Here is a 22,481-nt window from a genome sequence, read left to right on the forward strand (position 1 = left end):
GCATGTTATGTCTACATACAATAGAATCTTGATTTTATATTCCCATTTAAACTTAATTCTTAATTACACTAATTCCTCCTTCCCCCTTCACAACTTATATCCTGCGTATTCTGTAACAATCCACACTTCCGGCTTGCTCAAAATTGATGTGATAATTCACAAGTCACAGTGGGTGCCATATTCTGACCACAAAAAAGAACATGTGTCAAAATTACAAACTGGTTGCACAAATCATCTGCACTGGTTCCAAAACACAAATTTACTGTTCATGAGTATCACATGATTAAAATTATATGCTGTTCGCAAGTAAATCCGGTGTTTGCTTCTAACTCGCAGTACAAGCTGATGGACTCCGTCCTTGGAACAGTGACAAAATTACTTTTATTATTGTTTTAGTCTGTTACCGACGACTGTGGCCAAAATTTCCGAATACAAAAAAAGGTTGAAATATAAAGGGTAGAGCCCTTACCACAACCTCAAAATTGTCTCATCACTACATTCTTTGTTAAATGTGAGCCACCGCCTGACATGCGACTTCTCGGTACCTCTTACAAAAGCTTACTGACACCATAGCTACCTCTCTCTTCCAAAAAAGACAAAAATGCACAATAAATATCAGCCAATACTGGAGCATGGGTACAGCAGTTCAACCAAATTGTGAGTCTTTCCCATGCGCTTGTACCTCTCTCTCTCGCTCTCTCACTCTCTCACTCTCTCTCACTCTCGTGCTCGCTCCAATGCTTATGTAACAGGCAAACTATTGTATCAGCTAGCTTTCAAACACAGAACCATAGCAAAAAATAAAATCAAAAAGAACATTACGTGAACCTCCATAAAACTTAACCAACCAAAATAGGTAACAGCAACTTAAAAAGTCTTAGTTAAATGGAATTAAATAAATTAGAAAATTTTTACAATATGAACTCATGTAACTTATAATCATTAAACACGTTGCAAATGCCCAAATACTTCTCAAAATAATAAAAAGCCAGTATTTATATGATATCAAAAAACCACACCAAGTACTGTATATGATCCGACAACATAATAAATCTTAAATAAAACTCTTTAATAAGTCAGGACTGCTGTAGCCTGGATCTTTACAATGCAACCACAGAATTGAAAAACCTCAAGCAGCTGCTCCTTAGGGTGTTGTAAGTGAAACACCAGCTCTCACTTGCAGCATCCTAAGACATGTGGTGGGTAAACAAACTCAAGTATACTACTTTTAAGTTGAGGAAACTTGAGATGTTGCGAAATGGCATCCGTAAACATATGTACATATGTGTTGCTACACTTGCTAAGCAGCGCCTGAAAAAACTCCCAAGTCTCCGACTAGACCAAATTTTGCTTTGACCCTGCGCGACTCATTGCCTTCCAATCTCAGTAAACTAAAGAACAATTTCAAACTGGAACTTGAATTTGAAGAACCTACGTTACTAGGGGAAAGTGCCTCGACTTGCTGTTACCCGATGCCTCCATGGTTACACACATGCTGGACCAGCTTAACTCACAGCTCCCGAACGGTGTCAGTGGGCAGGCATGACTTCTCATGCTCCTCCAAATGTAACACCTTGAATTCTGTAAATTCTCGCAAAGAGTAAGCATCAGTTTAGTACTTTCTTATTTTCAAGGATTCTGTTCACTGATTTTGAACTTGGAATATGAAGACCCCTGATGCTGAAGGCAAGAGTGCTAATTTATATTGATAATGAACCATTAAATTCATAGCTCAGGTGTATATAGTGAATCATCTTACTTTATAGTACAGGAGTTCCTTGTAAATAATAACTATAAAGCTTGGAATAGTTCTTTCACTTTAAAATGCAGTACATCAGAACACTTTTTTTGCAGGCAAAATTACATCCATAATTGATGTGTTGTGGTCATAATTTAGGAAATATTTGTCTTTTCTATTAATATAAAAATTAATGAAGCTTCAATCAAAAAGACTTAACTGAAAACGAAAATAAACTGCCGGCCGGTACAAGATACGTTTAGCATTTTACATACATCTTGATATTTTAATATTTAGTTTTGGTATCCTTGCTTAGTAATTATGTTAAATACACATATCAGTAGATGGCTTAGCTGCAGACTTGTGATGACAGCTGGTCAGTAGTAAAGGAGGATTTTCGCAGGCCGAGTAATTTATGGGTTGACCAGCTCCTGGACAGCGGTAGAGTCCAGCAATGGCTACAATGGGTAGAGAAATGCTCAGGCTAAGACAGTGTGGCTGAGAACAAAGGGTGAATTTTAGGAGTCTTGAATATTCAAGTACATACACCCACAATGATGTTAGTGTTTAAAAGTGTGAAAGTATTTTCAGAAATTTTTTGAAGACGTTCTAGGAGAATTAAACCACTTCACTTAACTACATAGTTCTTTAAGAAAGTAGTGAGGATTATCCCTACACTAAATGACTTCATGTCAATTACAAAATTTATCTGCAATATCTCACACAGAGAATAGCCAATGATGTGGAAGTATGGCTGACTGGAGACTAAATGTTGAAGGCTGGTGCGACCATGTGTAGTTAAACCTGGACCGAAGGCCTGGCAGAAGGATTCCAGAAGTCACCAGTGGCAGGGGTTATTTCTTTCAGCGTAAAATGCCTAGAGAGAGTGAGGGGAGGTAGCCAAAGCGGAGGCAGACCACCCAGTAAGTGGCACTCTTGGCGGCAAACTCAGGAACTACAGAGGCTAAAGTTTAGTTACCACAGCCACTGGCAGTTTGTTTCCAGAGCTCAGCGGTAGTCATAGATCTGAAGTGAGTAGTTAAAAATATTGCCAATAGATGGCTCACAGTGTCCGTCCGAGGTAAACAGACATCTCCAAAATAAAGGGGGGTGGGGGGTGCGCCAAAGCATACAGACATTTGGGAGGACAAAAGGGGTAGGGGGCGGCCCTGATGACCACAACGGCAAGAATGGGGTTTAAGTCAGGAACACTACACAGCAGTGGAGCGAGGCTGCCGTGGCAGTTTCCGACGTAATTATCAGTGCTACGCCGAGAAGACGCCAGCAGGAACCTAAGCGTGCTTGTGCAAAATGGCGCAGCGCATTGGAGACCTAGGCATGACGGTATGGTTGTTCAACCGGGCTATATGGTTGTGCGCAGCAGACGATAACTTGCATGAGCTAGCTGAGGAGAAGGCTAATCACGCATGAAAATGGAAATGAAGTGGGCTGGGGCCCGTGTGGCTATAGGCAACTTAAACAGTTCTTGGGGCACTAGAGTAGGGAGAACTCCAAACAATACTAGAAACCAGTAAAAATTTCATAAAAATATACACTCAGTCACATTATTGAAACATCATTAAGTTGTTATTAATTTAAAGGTATATATTGTGCTCAGAATTAACTAATTAGCAGCACATACTCTCTCGCACAAAGGCGAAGCTCAGGTTACGATACGCAAAAGATAAACATTAGTTTGGGCTGGTAACCTAACTACCCTGGTTACAAATGCAACTAACAACAAACATAGTAAAGATGAGTAATAACTCGTCATAGACAATTAAATAACAGAAAAGTGTGTGATACTGCCATACTAGTCAAATGGGACTTTCCCTTGCATACCGTGTGGCACTACTTCCTATAGGTAGGGCCTGGAAAATTTGGGTGTTTTCAGTATGCAAAAAGCGGGTACTTTCAAATTAGAAAAGCGGTGGTTTAAAGTCTGTATTTTCGTTATGCAATGAAAATTTTACCGGTATTTTAAATGTTGACTAAATAGTGCAGTTATTGAATATAATAGTTTACATATTTAATAAACGATCCATGTATACTAGGAATAGACTAATATGCATAATAATAGCCAATTTAATCCAAAACAGTTACACAAAACAGACACCTTGCTATAGATGTTTGCAACTACAAATTTTCTTCTTTTTTTTCGGCTGCCGATGCCACATGCTTAGCCGAATTTAGGTGTTTGTCAATGGAATTTTTTTGGGTTAAATGATACTTTAACCTTACGTGAGTATAAGTGATCTGCAAATACGTAGAATCCCACTGATGCGACCCCTCACGGTTCCCGGAAAAAAGGACTTATAAACTGAATGGCCGCAATAGAGAATTCGGGCCGATTCTCCCCCCCCCCCCAAATATATCTAAATACATTAAAAAATAACAGTTTTTTCGCATATATTTCATATTCAAATAGTCTATGGAGTAAAAAAGACAACTTTTTTAAATTCATTTTACACCTCGGACTCGCATACCCTGAACCATGGGCGCAAATCTGTAGGATTTCCAGGGGGGGCCCGTGAATTCTGTGGTTTAAGAATTTTGCGCTAGAGGTCAACCGAAACAAGTCTTCTCTGGATGATAAGCTCGTATGTTATACACTTTATTTTTACGTAAGTGATATTAACAATAAAGCAGAGCAACATATGTTTTAGTAATTATTAATTAATGACTATAAAAAGTGATCTCTCAAACATGTTTGAATAATTTGATAACCTAAATACATAAAATATCCATGAAAAAATCTATAAAAATAATATACGTGAATGTAATGCAAATAGATAACACCCCACCTATACATTACCATTTTCCAAAAGTGTTTATTCTGATTTCAATTTAAAAATAAATGATTAAATTAAAATAAAACAAATATTTAAGGGGGGCTCCCATACAACAAACGTGAAAACAGAATAAAATTTCACAAATGATGTATTTCTGTTGCCGCTGTAACAAGAAATACTAAAACAGAATAAAATAAATATTTAAGTGGGGCTCCCATACAACAGACATGATTTTTTTTGCCGTTTTTATAGATGATGGTACGGAAGCCTTCGTGCACTAGTTCGACTCGCACTTTGTCGGGTTTTTTTATGCCAAATCACATAATTACTGTGATTCAAATGCTGTTCGTGAAATTCTTTGTTCACAGTTTTTGATGCGCCCCAAAAACCCAAAGCGCCAAAGCTAATAAACGGATCAACATCAAATGAACGATCGAATCATATTTAAACCCTTTAAGACTATTTTATTTAGTAAATGCATCAACCAGGTAAAAAAGAAAAAAACCTAATGACACAAATGAAAAATCTCGGAGATAGAACTATGAAATTTATCCTACAGCTAATTGAACCACATACATTTATCGGCTTATATTTAGTATAATCAGTATTTTGGCAGTGAATTATTTAGTTAAAATATGCCGCTTGATTAGTTATTAAAAAGACGCGTTTGCTTCCTTATTAACTTAAATACGGATGTGTAACGTTTAATTACTTCTTTCTCACTCTTACTTCTGTTTACTCGTGCAGTATTGCAGTTATCAAATAACAAATGTTATAAAGTGATTATCGGCCATGAATTGTGAAAATTATCGTTTGATAATAAAAGGGGAGTGATTTTAAATTCCATATTGACGAGAAAAAAAAATTATTCCCTGTATATTCACATGTAACGTACAGAGCAGCTAGCCTTACAGAATGGAGATGAGCTAAAAAATTCCAGAAAATGGTATATAAGTTGAGTTCGTAAATAAACTAAATTCTGTTATAAAAAATAACGTTACATAATCACTTAAATAAAATATATTACCTAAATAATAGTCACTACTTATAAAACAATCAAGCTTACCAGGTGAGAATCAGATTCTGTTTTCCGTTTCTTCCGCGTCACGAACTTATCCATGTTGATGTTTGCCAAGAAAGCAGAAGACTGGCGCACACGAGAGCAAAACCACTTTAAAAACAGACTACCTGAAACCTATAATACTGTCGTTTCAGAGGACAAGGTAGTGTGGGTAACAATGGGGAGGAAATGCTAACGGAACCCTACCCTAGCTTCGTCCTTTGGAATGAACGGTTTCTAGGAATTAAGGGTTTCAAAGTTCTCACTGGAAAACTCCATACCATGGCTTTCGCAGAAGGGGTAAGGGAAAATAACTACGGAACTCGTAGGTACGAATGTAAAGCATGTCAAAGTGTTTGTCGTGGTTGTAAATAATAATCTGATGCTGTGTACACCATTAACTTTAAAATCACGAAGTGGGCCCCCCCAAGGAGGGGCCCATTAATTCCAGGGGGGGGCCGGGCCCCCCTGGCCCCCCCGGATCTACGCCCATGCCCTGAACAATGGGTTCCGATAAATACTCGCGCTAAGTGAATTTGCGTCACGCGAGTTCGTCTATGCTAGCCGGCTGGTGGTTATTTTAGTTCAAAACGTGGCGAAGGAACTTGTGTGGATCAGGTAGAAAACATTCGGCTATAAACGAAAGATATAAGAACAATGCTATCCTGAAATGCTGTGACATGTTTTTGGAGTAGATAATCACAGCGACAGACCGACAGGATGCGCGCCCGCCCCTGCCGTCAGCGATGTTTATTTTGACAGCTCAAGCAATTATCTTGTCCACGTCCTTTCACAGCGTAAAAAAAAAATAAGATAAAAACACTTTGGAATGCAGATGGAAAAGTAACTATGCAGTAAAATAAATATGTTTACGGCCCTGCTAAATTTTTCTATTCAATAAAATTCTAGGCATTAGTGATTTTTCAGCAGAAACTGCTGTGTGACTAATAAACAAATTGTTTCATAATAACTTAAACTTATAAAGTATTTATTAACGGCGAAGGACAGTCGTATAAGCCCATAAAAATATTTATTTTACTGAGAATGGACTATACAACCTGGCTTTTGGCGCACGCGGTGTGGGAGGGGAGGAAGATGCTGACAGTTTCTCACGCAGAAGGTTGAAATAAGGAAGGGAGAGTGTTGAAATGTTAGATGGAAAAGGGGGGGGGGGGGGGGTGTTTTTACATGGTTTGTGGCTCTGGGAGGGATGAGCCTTGAAGAATTAGCAGGGGATGGGAGAGGTAAGCGTCACGTCACGTATGACGTCAAGCCGCCGCTACCGCCAGCCTGGCCGGACGAGTTTCTTATGCTCTCGCAGAAGCTACCTCAGCGGCTTTTCGTGCGGGCGGGTAAGATAACATCTAACATGACAGCTGAGACGGCTTTTCGTGCGATAGTGGAACGCGCCGAGCTCGGCTAGACACTGCCGCGTGGACAGTCTAGAGGGGTGGTATCTATTTTTAGCCGTCTTTTGTATGCCTGCCTGCTTACAGTACAGCTCTCGCCAAGATAAACGTGAACACATAGCGTCCAACAAAGTGTAACAGACTTGTTTTTCAGCCGATTTTGCTCAAATTTTCGACTTTCTCTGCTCAAATTTTTCACGGTTTCTCAAAAAACAGTCGTATAAACGGAATGGACGCATCAGAGGGGGGGTCGTATCGGCGGGATTCTACTGTAATGGTACTTTTCGGGGATATATTCGCAGTGTAATATAGAAATGTTGTGGTTTTCGCGAATGTACTTACTTTTCGCGTTTTCATGTGAAATTCGCGCGAATTTTCGCAAAATTCGCGATCGCGAAAAATTCCAGGCCCTACCTATAGGTGGAGACGTGCACTCAAAACACAGATAGTAAAAAATATACATGACAAGTTATGACTGCTATGAATAAACACTAGAACAGAAAGACTAAGACTCAGACAAAAACTGCATTCCAAGACTAAAACAGGGAAAGCTGAATACGGCAATCATGCTGTCATAACAAACATTATGGCAAATGAAAAACAATATTAATTAATTCGAACATAGTTTAGATAGGGCAAGCCTAATGGGAATTTAAGAAACAGAAGGCACTTATCTTTTGTCTCAACCAACAGACTCAGCCCCACGTAAGGGCACGAGGGACAAAGCACACGCAACTTATGCTTAACAACTCATATACCTAGCTAGCCATCATCAACCTGCTCAAACCATCATCCACAGCCACTCGCTGCCGAGCGAATGCCAGGCTGTGCCAGCAACTGGCGATGCTGACCCAGCCACCACCAGGTGCGCTGGTGTCAACAGACCAGGAGGGAAGGAGGGGTAGGCTGACACGTCACAAACAGGAGGGGAAGAGATGCACGGCCAGTTGCCTAAGAGGAGATTGCAGGGGCGCATGACTTACATTAGTGTCCCTGCCCAGTATCTTCTTAAAAGGACATTGTTTTTAACAATTTTTTAAAACTGTGCAACATACTACATATACGTACATCATCTAGGTCATTACAGTACGCCACACTTACAGTATGTTTAAGAAGAAAAGTCACAAATTTTTGTTGTATTTTTAATGGCAGCCTATTTTCTTAGTGGAAAAAATAATTTTTTTTTGTTCTTTTCAAGGTTCGTGTCTGGGAAGTTGATCAAGATATGAGCACAGCAAATGATACAATTATTTATGTTGGCTCAAAATTGGAGGCATTGATCACAAATTTATCTCCAGGAAAAACGTACCACATGCGAGTACTGGCTTTTTCAACTGGAGGTGATGGAAGAATGTCCTCACCAGCTCTGACATTTCAAATGGGTATGTAAAATGCACAAACAGAGATATAAACTTTATGGCAACTTTTTCATATCTATGTTACACTTGTACTGACTTTCAGATGAGCTTGCGAAATGCACAAATGACTAGGTTAATAATTTTTTTTTAACCTATTCTGAAATAACTTCAAGTTCATGCTGCGTTGGTTCGTCACTAAAGACCATGACCAATATATTCCCCAAAATCCCCGATTTTTGATGTGTAACATCTCAGCTGTCTGTATACAGCATTTGGTGGGGGTAATTTTATGAATTGAACAGAAGTCGTATAGAATGTAAATGTGTAACCACGGTGCTGCCATCTGTGGCGGATGGCAGGAACCAAAGTTTGTAAAGCCAAAGGGAATCATTATAGTATTAACTGTTTGATAAATTTTAACAAGATAGGCAGTATATTAACCCCGTTTCAAAAATCATGTCCAAAGCCGGTGTGTAGTATCTTTCAAGTAGTGGTGCACCGATATGACTTTACCGATTACCGATTCGATTACCGATTATGAGAGCAATAATCGGCAGATACCGATTCAGTTGGAAAGTTGACAAAGTCTGAGATAGCACGGCAGCACAAGATATCGGCATCGACCCTGCTACCATATGGAAACGTAGGGACGCGATTATGAGTGCTGTAGAGAGGGATGGTCGCAACGTGAAGGATTTTCAATAATTGCGGGGACGGGGGTCATTGAAAATCGGTAAATCGGATTTAACGAAACATCGATTTAGAGTAAACATTTTCGGTAACCATAGCACTTCGTTAAATCGGGGCTATACTGTATTTAATTATTGGAAATATTAAGTTGTTTGACGTGTAAATTTTCTTTTGAAGACGTTTTTCAACTTTATTTCCTTTATCTGACCGCCTGTGTCGCCGCGGTGTACCGCTTTAAAAGATGTAGCCAGCGCTAGTTGGCGTCATTCATGTTTGGTTATGTTGCTTTCCGTATACAGCGCGTGCACGTAGTCGAATGTCGATATCTCGCTGCTCTCTGTCAGGTGCAGAGTTAACTACATTTGATGGCCCGCACTCTTTCGTGGCAAGCGTGTACTACGACAGTTACGCGTTAGTTCACGTCACATATTCAAGTGGCTCGCGTTGGTGTCACAGATTTTGTTTTACTATTTAAAGTTGAAGAAAGGTTTTTGTTTAATGAATTATTAATATAAATTGTTTGGCGTGCTATCGTTTTCTCCACCTTTTTTTAAATAAACATACTTTCCATGAACAGGTTTTGCTGTTATGAATAACTTTACTTAACAAAAAAAAATTTCCAGCATAATTGTCGCACCCCTACTTTTCAAACTTGATTTTAGAATAAAATGTGCAACAACTATGCGAGAAAACACGGTATTTTCAAAACTGCTTGCAGTTGTTCTGAATCTAAAATCTTTTTTTAATTAATATCACTTTTTACCTTACTTGTTTTCTTAAAAATTCAAGCCAATTTCTGAATGTGATTTGATATGCACTCAGTGTTCATATAGGCAGGACTACATTTATTACATATTAGCAATAATTAGGGACATGATTTACAACCTATCATAAACACATTTGGGGGGGAGGGGGGGGAATAAAACAAGGTTCAGTGGCTATTAGGTGGCTCACTCCTGTCACTTCTCTTACTTGCTAACATTCTGAAAACCAAAAAGGGCAGTGGATGTTATAAATTAAATTTAAACAAAAAAATATATATATTTTGTAAGTAGTACATATTTGGAATTATTAGTTCGTACCTTTGAAGAAAAGACATTTAAAAGTACTCCAGTTGTAATGGCTAATGTAACAACTGTATTGTCAATACCAATTATGAGAAAACAAAATCCTTTTAAATAAATGCAGACAAACATTAAATTTTAAATTTTTTTTGTAATATTTTAGTATTATGTTAATTGATCTTTTTGTTTGTAGACATGACCAAGGATTGATGATATAATGTTCCTTCAAATTCTGTTCTTAAATAAAAGAAATTCCATTGGGTTTAAGTCATTTTTAACTGGAGCTGTTCATCAACCTGTTGGCAATGCATCCTTAAGCAGCTGTCTCATTTATTTTCTATGTTTTCTTGCATGTTTTGTCTACTTTTGTTTAAGAGTACACTGACTGGTATTTATAAAAAGCAAGTTATAAATGGGTAATGGTTTTACTGTTTCAGGTGAACCAGCAGCTTATGTGTCACCTTTACACAGCATGTCAATAAGCTTACAGTCTACTGCAGTGCTTAGACTTATGTTATTTGTGCTGTTATGCTTTTACACCTTTTGAAAAGCATGAACGTTTAATACTCATATTTTGCTGAAAGTGTCCTTTATATAATTAAGCAGACACACAAATTTTAATTCTTACCTCAACTCTAAATGTAAATTACTATTCAGTTTTAAATTAGGCATTTAATAGACACTATCATGTAATAATATAAGTGAAATGTGTTCATGCATAATTGCAGTGCTTGCACAAAATATTAATTTTTGCATTTATTTATATTATAACAAAGTTCGAGAGGACTACTAATGTTGACTGTAGCTGTGCAAAGAAATGAGGAATTTCTTTCTTTTTACTTAATTTCATAATTTATATGGCAGCTTTTTTTTGTGGCACTGAATTTTGTAATGGATCTTAAGTATTTTTATGTGTGTGTGTGTTTGTGATATAGGTATGGTACTCACTCACATGTGAAAGATTGGTACTAATACCTGCATTACATACCAGTACCGTTTGTTAGTTAAGTGGCTTAGAAATTACGCAAAAATGTCATATGCTATAATTGTTCAAACAGAACTGTATGTCCAGTAGCATAAATAGAACCATAAGGAAATATGCTCCATTTAAGTATATTAAAGCAATGTTTTTCTATTTTAATGAGATTAAGGTATGTTGTTTTTCATTTAGTTAGAATTTCACATGGGATAATATTTTATACATGTCCATATACTGTAGTTTTATTTGCTTTGTTCACAAAGTTTCGTTTATTTGTTGACTGTTGTGTGTGGTTAAAAAATGTTATGCTTTATGAGAGCTGGTTTTTGTCAGGTAATTTCAAGAACATGTCTTTGAATGTTTATGTTTGAAAGCACCTTAATGAAACAAGTGCCTAAAAGAAAACTCCTTCATTGTTTAAAATTACTTACTGCAGTTTTGTTTTGAATTAACTTCATACATAGATTTTTCAGTTCATGATGTTGCTAATTTTTTTTTCATAAGTACGGTAATTAATTTGCATAGATTCTATCAATTAAGTATTTTGTATGTTACTTCCACTGACTATTAAGATTAGTTAGTTGTCCATGCTTCAAACTTGTACCAGAGGTACATTATAATTAAGTATGCAAGTTTTACTTGCTGTTTTGAAATTTTAGAAAACTTTCATTGATAAAGTCAAAAGATATTCTGCATATACATCCGTCCAGTAGTACACTAAGTACAATTAAATCCTGAGTGCATGTTTCTTTATTTTGTATGCTAGATGTTATGTTTTAAAAAAATGTTTTTTTTTGTATTATTAACTGTAGAAAGGCAGTTTCTCTTGTATCTGTTTACTATGGTTGTGTGTTTTTTTAACCATTTTAGTAACTTGTAAAATATATATATTTTTTATATTTTCATACTTAAAAGTGCATATAGACTTTATATAAATAATATCAGGGTTGCTACAAGTATAGACAAGCAGGTAGTGAATACCAAGGAAAGTTAGTCACAAAATTCCCTAAATTTTCTTTTTGCAAGAACAAAATGTATTGTTCAATATGCTACTCCTGTTTTTTAATGTTTACCACATACCTTTCTGTTTTTCAAGTGCCAATAATGCCTGTCTCTTTACATTTTCTCACAGTATAACTGGCATTTTTTTCTCTACATCCCCTATAGCATAATCAACTTTCTGAGTGGGTCACAAGAACAATTTTTAAAAAATAAACACAATTAATTTAAAATTATAAACACTATTTTTGAACTGTTGTGAGAAAAAAAATGTCTACTAATAAATGAAACATGGTAGTAATTGGGTCAAACAAATTTATCCCCTAGTTGAGAGGTCTTAGCTTTAAATAACTCTGAACTTCTGGAGGAAACACTGAGCATGGCATTTATTTTAGCAAGCTCATTGCACTTTTTCAATTGCTTTATGCTTTAAAATCACAGATTTTAATGTTGAAATATTAATTAAATTTAATTCAATCTCATGTTTCCAGCAAATAAATTGTAAACAAGAAAGTAGATTTAGCAACATGCATGCAGTTTATATTTTCAGTTATCCTGCAAAGAATTGATAGGATTTATGACAGAAATTTTACAAATAAAATTGTACTATGATCTCCCCCCAACATTATAGGAAACATCAGGGAATTCTAGTTACCTGAGTTGTAGCAACCCTGATAAAATAATTTACTAATACATTCCGTCCATTTTATGAACCAATATGCACTTAGTATTAGATAATTTTTGACAGTCAAGTGTAATGCATCTGTCATGTTTACATGTGTACATGTGATAACAATGGTTTTAGATATATATTCTTATAAATTGCAATACTGTTGGACAATATTACAGTGAAAGTATTATTTTTATACCAAATAAAACTGTACTTGGAAAATCATATTTTTATTATAAACCAAAGACACTTCCTGCTGAGTTAAAACTGAAATGTAAATACAGTAGAACCCCTGTCATACACTTTTCAACGGAGGGCACAAAAATGGTGTATGATGCGGGAAAGTGTATGAAAAGGGAATGGCAATAATAAAAAAATTTTTCAATCTAGCATGCCAGCACAATGTCAGATTATACTTTAATACATAATGTGTAAATAATTGCATTATATTAATGAAAGATAGAATTCATCATTACATATACATATAATAAAACCACCAGAAATGTAAAATACAGTCCATAATCAAGTAAAGCTGACATGAGAAACAGTGATCTTACAAAATGATATGAAGTGCTTTCTGGGAGGGGGGGAAAAGTCACCAAGCCTAAATTAGAAATTTAAAAAATTAGGCTATTGTAAAAAGAAAATCAGAATTTTTTCCTTGTTTGTTTCATTTTACAAACAACTTTACGCAACAGAACAATTTTCAATAAAATTTTAACCTGAGAAACGTAAAATACAAAACAATCCGACGTAAGTAAACAATAACAAACGGGTATATTCAGTTCAAAGATTAATGAATGCAAAAAATATGAGGTCCGTGCCTTGGTAAAGCAGGTGCACCATTTTCATAATCATTGCTTGTTTGCGCCACTAGTCTCGCTTGGTGCTGGCCATAGATGCTACTAGTGAAGTGCACAGTCTTCCTAATACTATCCATATCTATGGTGTGATAAAGTTATTTTCTTAAGTTTGCAAAGGTAAACAATGAACGTTTTTCAAAATAAAAGCATTAAAATGTAGTTTATCGGGAGGAATATAACAAAAAAATTTGTGAATTTTAGGACTTTTCCACTTTGTAAAAACGTATGAAACGGGAACTTAATGATTTTATAAGCGTATGTTCCGGGAAAGTAAGCCATTGTAAATATAGTACTTTCGGCGGGACCAAAATTAATCGGCGTATGACACGGGAAAATGTATGAAACGGGAACGTATCATCGAGGTTCTACTGTAACATACAATATATATATCACATTCCATAAATACACCTGTCTCTTGAAGTAACGCCCTAATTTGTTCGAAAACAACTGAGCACTAATCAAAACAGCGCTAATAAAATATGTTTTTTCTATAAATTTGTATGTAAATCAAAATAATTTGTTTTTCAACTATCAAGATACTGCTCCCATTAAGATCAGTTTCCAGCATTAATTGTCTAAATACATTTAAATAAATACCGTATTTACTCGCATAATCGTCGCAGAAATTTTACCAAATTTTATGAAAAAACAAGTGAGATGCGACCAATATGTGAGGAAAAATTAAAAAAAAAAAAATCTTTTAAGTAAAATTTTTTAGTAAATTGCTTGGAAATGCTAAATTAAAGAAGTTAATATCTAGGTACATGGTACCTATACGTAGGGCCCCCTGAAAAGGGTAAATAAAATTTTCGAGGACGCATCACAACTCTGAAATGCCAAATTGATCACGACGACAGCTAGAAAACTGCTGTGTATCACAACGCCGAAAAATGTCATTACAGGGCTGCCACAAAGGTCGGGTTATGTTAGGATAGACTAGGTTAGGTAAGGTAAGGTAAGGTTTAATTGTGGTATTTCGGCGTTAAGGTACATTAGAAACGCACACAAATTCATTCAGTTGTTATTTCGGCGTTGTGGTCAATTTTGACATTCGGCGTTATGGTATTTCGGCTTTGTGGTCAATTTTGACATTCGGCGTTATAGTATTTCCGCGTTGTGGTAACGACCCAACAAAATCTATAAAAACTGTTGGCCAACTAATCATCATCGTCACACCATTCGAAAATTAATGTTTGTTTACATTTTTCCGCTTTTTGGCGCGATTTAAAATGCTTGTGCCTGGTTCGCCTGATAATCTGCTTGATACTACGACGCTGTTCCAACTATATGCCAGCGCCCCCGGCGGACGTGATATGGCCACTCACGTAAGGCTGTTCCAAACACCGTTCGCCCAATCATCTGCTTGCTTTTGTATTTATCCGGTGTCGCTGTTCTAAGCTGACGTCAGTGCCCCGAGCGGTGTGTGTATGCTTTAAAACTTCGCCTGTTTGTCTTATCTATCCAAACATATGCTGGAAAGGAAAATAAACGCCGTAGTTTTGCGTATTTTTACAGTATATTTTTGGGTTTAACATTATAATGTGAGCGTGTGTAAGCTTTTGTTTGCTTTAGTTCATTTATGATTAATGTTTGGCGGCCATGTTGCGGTGTTTGTTTACCATTGACGAGACAAGTCTTTAACCAGTATTTAAATTTCGCGTAAAAACACTGCGATTTCGCGTTTTAATACTAAATTTTGTGTAAAAACGCTGTGTTATGGCGATTTTGCATAAAAACTGTATTTAACGGTGATTTCGCGTTTATCGTCGTTTAATCGCGATCGCGAAAACAACAGGCCCCTACCTATACGTAATATTTAATTACAATACACGCAAAATAAACAAAACAACTTTTGGTTACAAGAAGTTTGGCAAAATAAAAATATAGTATAAACACAAAATTGTGGAAAAATCAATAAACAAAATACATTTATAAAACACATTCAGTCTCAACACTCACCAAGTTTATCTATTCATTGTCTGAACTAGATTCTGATGCATCAGATTCATTTGCCGGGACGTCAACGTCTTTTAGTCGCCGCTGTCGTCACGTGTTATTCAAGTTGTCTGTTTTTTTTCGCCAGTCACGAACAAGTTTTTCACTTACTGAAAATTCTCTTCCATGCTCTTCTGCAAATGTGATTACGCGCAACTTGAAAGTGGCAGTATACGAATTGTATTTACCCATATTTTTACAAAATGAACTTTCTCAAACTCTGCAATTACCGGTACTTTCCACTCCAATGCAAACGAGATAAAACAATGGCATCACAGCATCTTATCTTCCACACACATTCCTTCCTCCCACACGGCCAATTAGGACATGCTGCTCAAGGTTTGACCAATGATAAGCGCCACACGCTACGTGAAAGCAGGCTGTTCTATTGTGTTTACGGCTGTTCCGATCGCGCCACACGCCACATGAAAGCAGGCTGTTCCTTTGTGTTTACGGCTGTTCCATTCGCGCGTCGCGCCTCGCGCCTCAGTCGCCGTCAATAAATAAGGGTGCGACGATTATGAGGAGAATCTTAAATACCAAATTCATTACCTCAAACAATAGGTGCGAAAATTAAGCGATGGCGACGAATATTCAAGTAAATACTGTATTTTAATTAGGGATGTCCGAGTATTCAACATTTCAAGTCGAGTCAAGTTTTAAGTACTCGACTTGAGCCTAATTTTAAATTTAAAGTTCAAAAAATTAGAGTAGTTTACTGTTTGGTCTAGGGAAATAATAAAACACTATCAGAAACCTGGAGTAATCTAGGATTATATACCGTATTTGCTCGCGTAAAGGCCCCGCCCGCGTATACGCCCCCCTCCTTTTTTTGTAAACATTTTTGAAAAAAAATTTAAAAACGTGTTTTTCTGGGTTTATCTGAGGGCAGGGCAGCTTGGCATGCATCAAACAGCAAGCCATGTATTGTGAGCGGCGGGAGGTGATTTTGTAAGCGGCAGTGATACAGAGACTGGTATTATAGTTTGTCCGCTCTCAGTAGGACCGTGGTGAGGCATGCCTGACGTAAGCAGTTAGTCCTATCTCAAACGACATAAAGATAAAGAAAGCTGGACTCGTGGGCTTGTGTTGACGGAGTAGAAGAGGGGAAGATGAGGGGAAGTGAAGGAGGAAGGGAAGTGGGTGGAACAGGTACCTACACTCCTTTGGTTGGCTGGCTAGCTGGCAGGAGGGAGGTAAAGCCACGCCTCTGCCTCTCCTCCCCCGCCTAAGCGCTGCCTCTCCTCCCTCTGGACTAGCTGCCTCTCCTCCCTCTGGACTAGCTGCCTCTCTCTCCCTCCTGCCGCGTCGCTGCCTCCCCCAACCTCCCTCATTAGAACAAAGACGCACGACTTGCCAGTCGTTCCGCTGTTTCATTTAATCAAAATTTAATTGGCGTTTAAATAAGTTGTGGCGGTATTTCATTTTGCTTTTATTCAGTGTTAGTTTTTCATATCTGAAAAAAAGAAAAATCTATTTTTTCCTCCAAATTCGCGTATAGGCCCCCTCCCCTTTTTTGGAGTCGAAAATTTGGAAAAAAAAGGGGGGCCTTTACGCGAGTAAATACGGTATCTAGTAATTGTTAAGTTTGTACAATGCAGTTCAGTAGGAAAGGTATTGTTACAATTTTAAGTATGTACTTCAGAAGGTGATGCTTATATTCTCCTGCCGTTTCATTATTATTAGTATTGAATTTGCTAGCGAAGGTGGCTGATTTTACATAATTAAGTACATACTGTATTAATGATTTACATTTTTTCTTGGATGTATTTGTGTTCATTTAGCGCATAATCATAATTGAGTTTACGTTAACCTATATTACAAACACAAAAAATATAACTTCTATGCAAGCGCTTTACTCAAAATTTTGTAGAATTCACTGCAGTAACAACTGTTTATTAAAATGAGCTTTAAATATCCTTTTCCACATTATTACTTTACAGTGTGCCATTAAAAAGAAATAAACGTATATTTAACTGTCCGCCTAGCTGAAAATAATAATGGTGCATGTGAACGTGAAGTGAAGATGAACAATGATTGACGAATAAACACTGACGAAGCAGCACAGATGTTTCGGTTGATGATGCTATTGCCATCATCAGAGTAGAGTTACCTACTGAAGTTATTGCAAGTTATCCTGCCTTTTAAAAGGGCAGGAGAACTTGTAATAACCTCAGTAGTTAACTCTACCCTGATGATGGTGATAGGAACGTCGATCGAAACGTCTGTGATATACTTGCCATGGACATGGTTACAACCCAGAAGCCAAGCAACTTCGATAAAGATATGACCAGCGACACTGATACAAGTACCGATGGGGATGAGTATTTACCATCTACTTCAAACACACCAAAACTTGCTCCAGTGGCTGTGGATAATTCCATTCCAGTTGGTGCATCACTTCTTACGAATTCAGATGAAAGTTCAAGTGTTTCATCGGATGAAAATTGACAGAGACAAATAATATACTGTGGTTTTTTGTGAAGACTTTTCACCACCAAAGCACAACATACCAAAGTTTTTAGAAAATGCTAGACTAAAATATTTACCGCCTTGAAACTCTAAGCCCATTGCATATTTCCAGCTAATGTTTACTTTTTCTTTACGGCAGCTTCTGGTAAAGGAAACCAACAGAAACGCTCAGCAGTTTTTATCACAGGACAAAAATAAATTATGTGCAGGTTTGCGATCTCTTTCGTGAAAAAACACTTCAGTTGCTGAAGTGAAAGCATTTGTAGCATGTATCCTAAATATGGGCCTCATAAAAATGATGATGCTCTCCTCATATTGGTCTACCAGCGTACCATGGTTTTGAAAAATGTTTTCTCGCAATAGATTTAAATTACTTTTAAAATTTTTCCGCATATTCGATAACAAAAACACTTGGTCATCCTGGCGAACCAAACTATGATCCAGAAGGTAAATTTAAGCCTATTTTTGACAATGCAAATAACATTTTCAAGCACCACTTCACTCCAAAAAATGCTAAGAATTGACGAAAGTTTAGTCAGAACAACAGGGTGGCCACTCACCGGGAAAACCGGGAAATATCAGGGATTTCACTATCACCTGGAAATATCAGGGAAATCTCAGGGATTTTTCCTTTAAAACCGGGAGGTTGTTTTTGCCGATCTGAATATATTTATTTTCAAATTGCAGGGTGTCTACATACATGGAACAACAGGATTTGTATAGAAAATATAATACCCATAAATAAAAAATAATGGATATTTGGTCCTGTGCCTCACAAACCTTAGCTTACATACTTTCGTGTTTCGTGTTTACCAGCGTGCACTTGTAGTGCCGGGATTTTGCGGCATGGTATGTATGCGCATGCGGGGCCGTATCAATGCGCACTGGTATGTGCCTTTCGGGGCCTCTCAACTGCGCAGTCGCAAGTAGAATGGAATGTTGTTTAGTGTTTACAGTTTTTTTTTTTAAATGGCGGGTATTTATGTAAAGCTTGGTTGTTTCGATGAATTACACTGGCCGTACCATTGTTAGTAACTACCAGAGTGGCCACTCGACCTGGAAAACCTGGAAACCTGGAAATGTCAGGGAATTTTGTAGCTACAGGGAAAAATCAGGGAAAGTCAGGGAATTTCATCAAAAATCTGGAAATTTTTTGTTGAAACAGGATTTTTTAAAAATATTACTAGTAAAATAGAAAATGAAAGGTAGGATTTATGTTGAATTTGTGTTTTCGAGACCTCGTGTTGTCTCGTAACATTTTGCGGCTTTCATACATTAAGTTGGTGCACCTGTCTCGCTATTATTTTATGGTTTGTAAATCCGTTATTCCATTGTTGTTTGCATGATTATTAGGCCTTCCATATAACCATCTGCGCATGGCTTCTTACAGTTAAATGGATAGTTATTGTGTAAAAATGGCAGGATACGTCGATGAAGGCTGGCATGTGTTTTTAGTTTTGGTACGTAAATATGTCGATTAAGGCTGACAAACTTTTTAGTTGTGGTACGTAAATATTTATTTGTAACGACAAAGTGACAAGTTTTCGTCATGTCGTGTTCCAAACAAAAAAAAACTAGCTTTAATTATAAATGGCTTGCGTGTGAAGATTTTTCACAATGGTTACTTGAAGACGAGTAGAATAAATTTTCAGCCCGGTGTTGTGCATGACTAAGTTCAGCCTAAGCAATATGGGAAAACAAGCCGTGATAAGCCATAGAATGGAAAAAAAAAACACCAAGAAGCAGCTGCAAACCGTAAGAAGTGTGTGGAAATAGACGTTCTATTAAAACATGGACAAAGCACATCTGAAGCTTCGGTTAGTAAGTACCCAACGGATACCACTGAACCTGTTAGTCCAAGTCCAGTGACTGATATGCCTAAGAAAACTTTGCATGCTTTTCTATTAAATGATAGCATAACCAAGTCTGAAATATATTGGTGTTTGCATTCTGTGACAGAACATAATTCATTTAGGAGTGGTGCTAGAAGTGCTGACCTTTTTCCAATACTTTTCCCTGACAGTGAAATAGCCAAAAAAATTCAACTTAAGAGGACTAAAGTTGCATATACAATAGTACATGGGTTAGGGCCTTATTTCAAAACACAGCTGGTGAAATTGATTTCAGATTGCAACTATGTGGTTGTAGGGTTTGATGAGAGTCTAAACAAGGTGGCTCAAAAGCAGTAGGTGGACCTTTTCGTAAGATTTTGGGACTCTGAAAAAAATGAAGTTTCATCACAGTACTTTACGTCTGCATTTCTTGGTCATATAACGGCTGCTGATTTGCTTATCCACTTTAAAAGCTCTCTGTCTGATATAAATTTAAGTAAACTTATACAAGTTTCAATGGATGGCCCAAATGTCAATCATAGATTTTTGAAAGATTTGTTGTTTGACTTAAAAGGTGACGACCCTAGTAAGCCGACATTACTAGATATAGGATCTTGTGGTTTACACACTGTCCATTGTGCTTTTAAAGCAGCTATACGTGAAACTAAGTGGGAGATAGTTGAATTTTTGAGAGCAGTCTACAACTTATTCAAAAATGTACCTTCACGAAGAGCAGATTACATACAATACACAGATACAAGAATATTTCCTATGAAATTTTGTTCTATTCTTTGTGTAGAGAACAGCAAAGTTGCACTTCGAGCTATTGAAATTCTACCTTGTTTGTCAAAATTTGTGGAGTGTGCAGTGCGGGATAAGAAAGCATATACTAGACAGAATGAATGTTTTTCTGTTTCAAAATGTGTCAAAGACAACCTGTTTGGCGCAAAACTTTCATTCTTTTATTCTCTTGCAGGTTTGTTAGAATCTTTCTTGAGACAGTTTCAGACAGAATCTCCAGTGGCTCCATTTCTTCATTCTGCTCTCTTCTCATTGGTACACACATTGATGGTACGTTTTGTTAAGGAAGATGTCATTAAAAAGAATTTTCTTTCACCAGGCAAACTTATTTTGAGCACAGATAACTTGCTACATGCAAAAAATGTTGATGTTGGTTTTGCTGTAAGAGATGCATTACAAAAAGCAAAAGGAGTGAAAGAACTTAAGATTTTGGAATTCAAGCAATGTTGTCGCCAAGCTCTAACTCAATGTACCACAAAATTGTTGGACAAGTCGTCTCTGAAATTCAGACTAACTGAGGCACTGACATTTCTTGATCCTGCTGTTGCTACTAAATCTGTTCTGTTCAAGAAAAATTTGGCATCATGCTTGGAAATATTGGTGAAACACAATTGGTTATCTGGTGTGCAAGCAGACAGCATTCAGCGTGAATTACATCTTCTAGAGTCAGAAGAAGTGATTGGATGCATGACTGCATTTGAAAAACATTCTCGCGTCGATCATCATTGGATGAAGTTGTTTAGTTCACACAATGTTTCAAGCCAAGTAGTTAATTTTGTTAAATTTCTACTGATAATTTCTCATGGAAATGCTAGTTTAGAGAGAGGATTTTCGGTGAATGGTGACTGTTTGATTGAAAATCAAAAAGGACACAGCCTGGTGGCGTTAAGAAATGTGCACAATGCAGTTATCTTAGCAGGTGGGGTTGAGCATGTAAAAATAACAAAATCAATGATGCAGTTTGTTAGGAATTCCCATGCAAAATACCTTGAGGCTCTGTAGACACAGCAAGAGCTGGACAAAATTGAACATGATAAACACCAAACCAAAAAGCGACAAGTAAAAGAACTAGAATTGTTGGAAACAAAAAAATTGAAACTGGTAGAAGATATGAAGAAGGAAGTTGATGCCATCAATGCAAAAATAGACTTTATAAAAAAAAATGAAAGGTTAATTTAGTGTGTGTGTTTTTATGTACATAATTTTTTTCAACTTTCAATTTTTGAGGTTTTTAAATAATAAAGTGTCAAGTTGAAGAATTTGTTTGTGTTGTGTGATATGCTACAAAAAATGCAAGTACCAGCAGTTTGAATAGGTATGTACCTAGGCCTGAATACATCTCAATTTTTGCTTTAAATTTTAATTAATATTGGAATTTTAACTAGGCCTACACTGTGCATTTGGTTCTCTTTTTAATTTTCTTTTTAGAAATAAATATTTAGCATGATTTGTCTGCATGCATGTGTTGTTTACAACGGGCCTTATTTTTAAATTAATTTTGCCGATGATTTTGACTGGTCAGAAAAACCTGGAAAAGTCAGGGAATTTTTTCAGCTGAAATGAGTGGCCACCCTGACTACTTAATATGTCGTTTTTCTGTTGCGGCTGTTTTGTGCCACCCATGCGGACAAATTAATTTTCTTAACTAGCGGGTTGGAGTGGCCTTAATAATTAACTATGTTTAGCAAACAGTGTTCACATTTTATCGGCTACAGTATGTTTGCGGCTTATTGAAATGGTTGGCTTCTATTTGTATTTT

The 22,481-nt window shown here is 36.9% G+C and overlaps 1 protein-coding gene across 2 annotated transcripts in view; it reads left to right on the top strand.

Moving 5' to 3' along the window:
- Positions 1–12,981, top strand: part of LOC134529487 (contactin) — a 137,935-nt gene extending 124,954 nt beyond the window's left edge. For both annotated transcript variants that reach the window (XM_063363626.1, XM_063363625.1), the window contains 2 exons: positions 8,198–8,381; positions 10,549–12,981. In XM_063363626.1, the coding sequence (XP_063219696.1) occupies positions 8,198–8,381; positions 10,549–10,658 (294 nt within the window). In that variant the 3' untranslated portion in view covers positions 10,659–12,981. The remainder of the gene's footprint in view (positions 1–8,197; positions 8,382–10,548) is intronic.
- The last annotated feature ends 9,500 nt before the right edge of the window (positions 12,982–22,481 follow it).

The sequence above is a fragment of the Bacillus rossius genome, chromosome 2 (assembly GCF_032445375.1).
Source record: "Bacillus rossius redtenbacheri isolate Brsri chromosome 2, Brsri_v3, whole genome shotgun sequence".
In the NCBI taxonomy this organism is placed as follows: Eukaryota; Metazoa; Arthropoda; class Insecta; order Phasmatodea; family Bacillidae; genus Bacillus; species Bacillus rossius.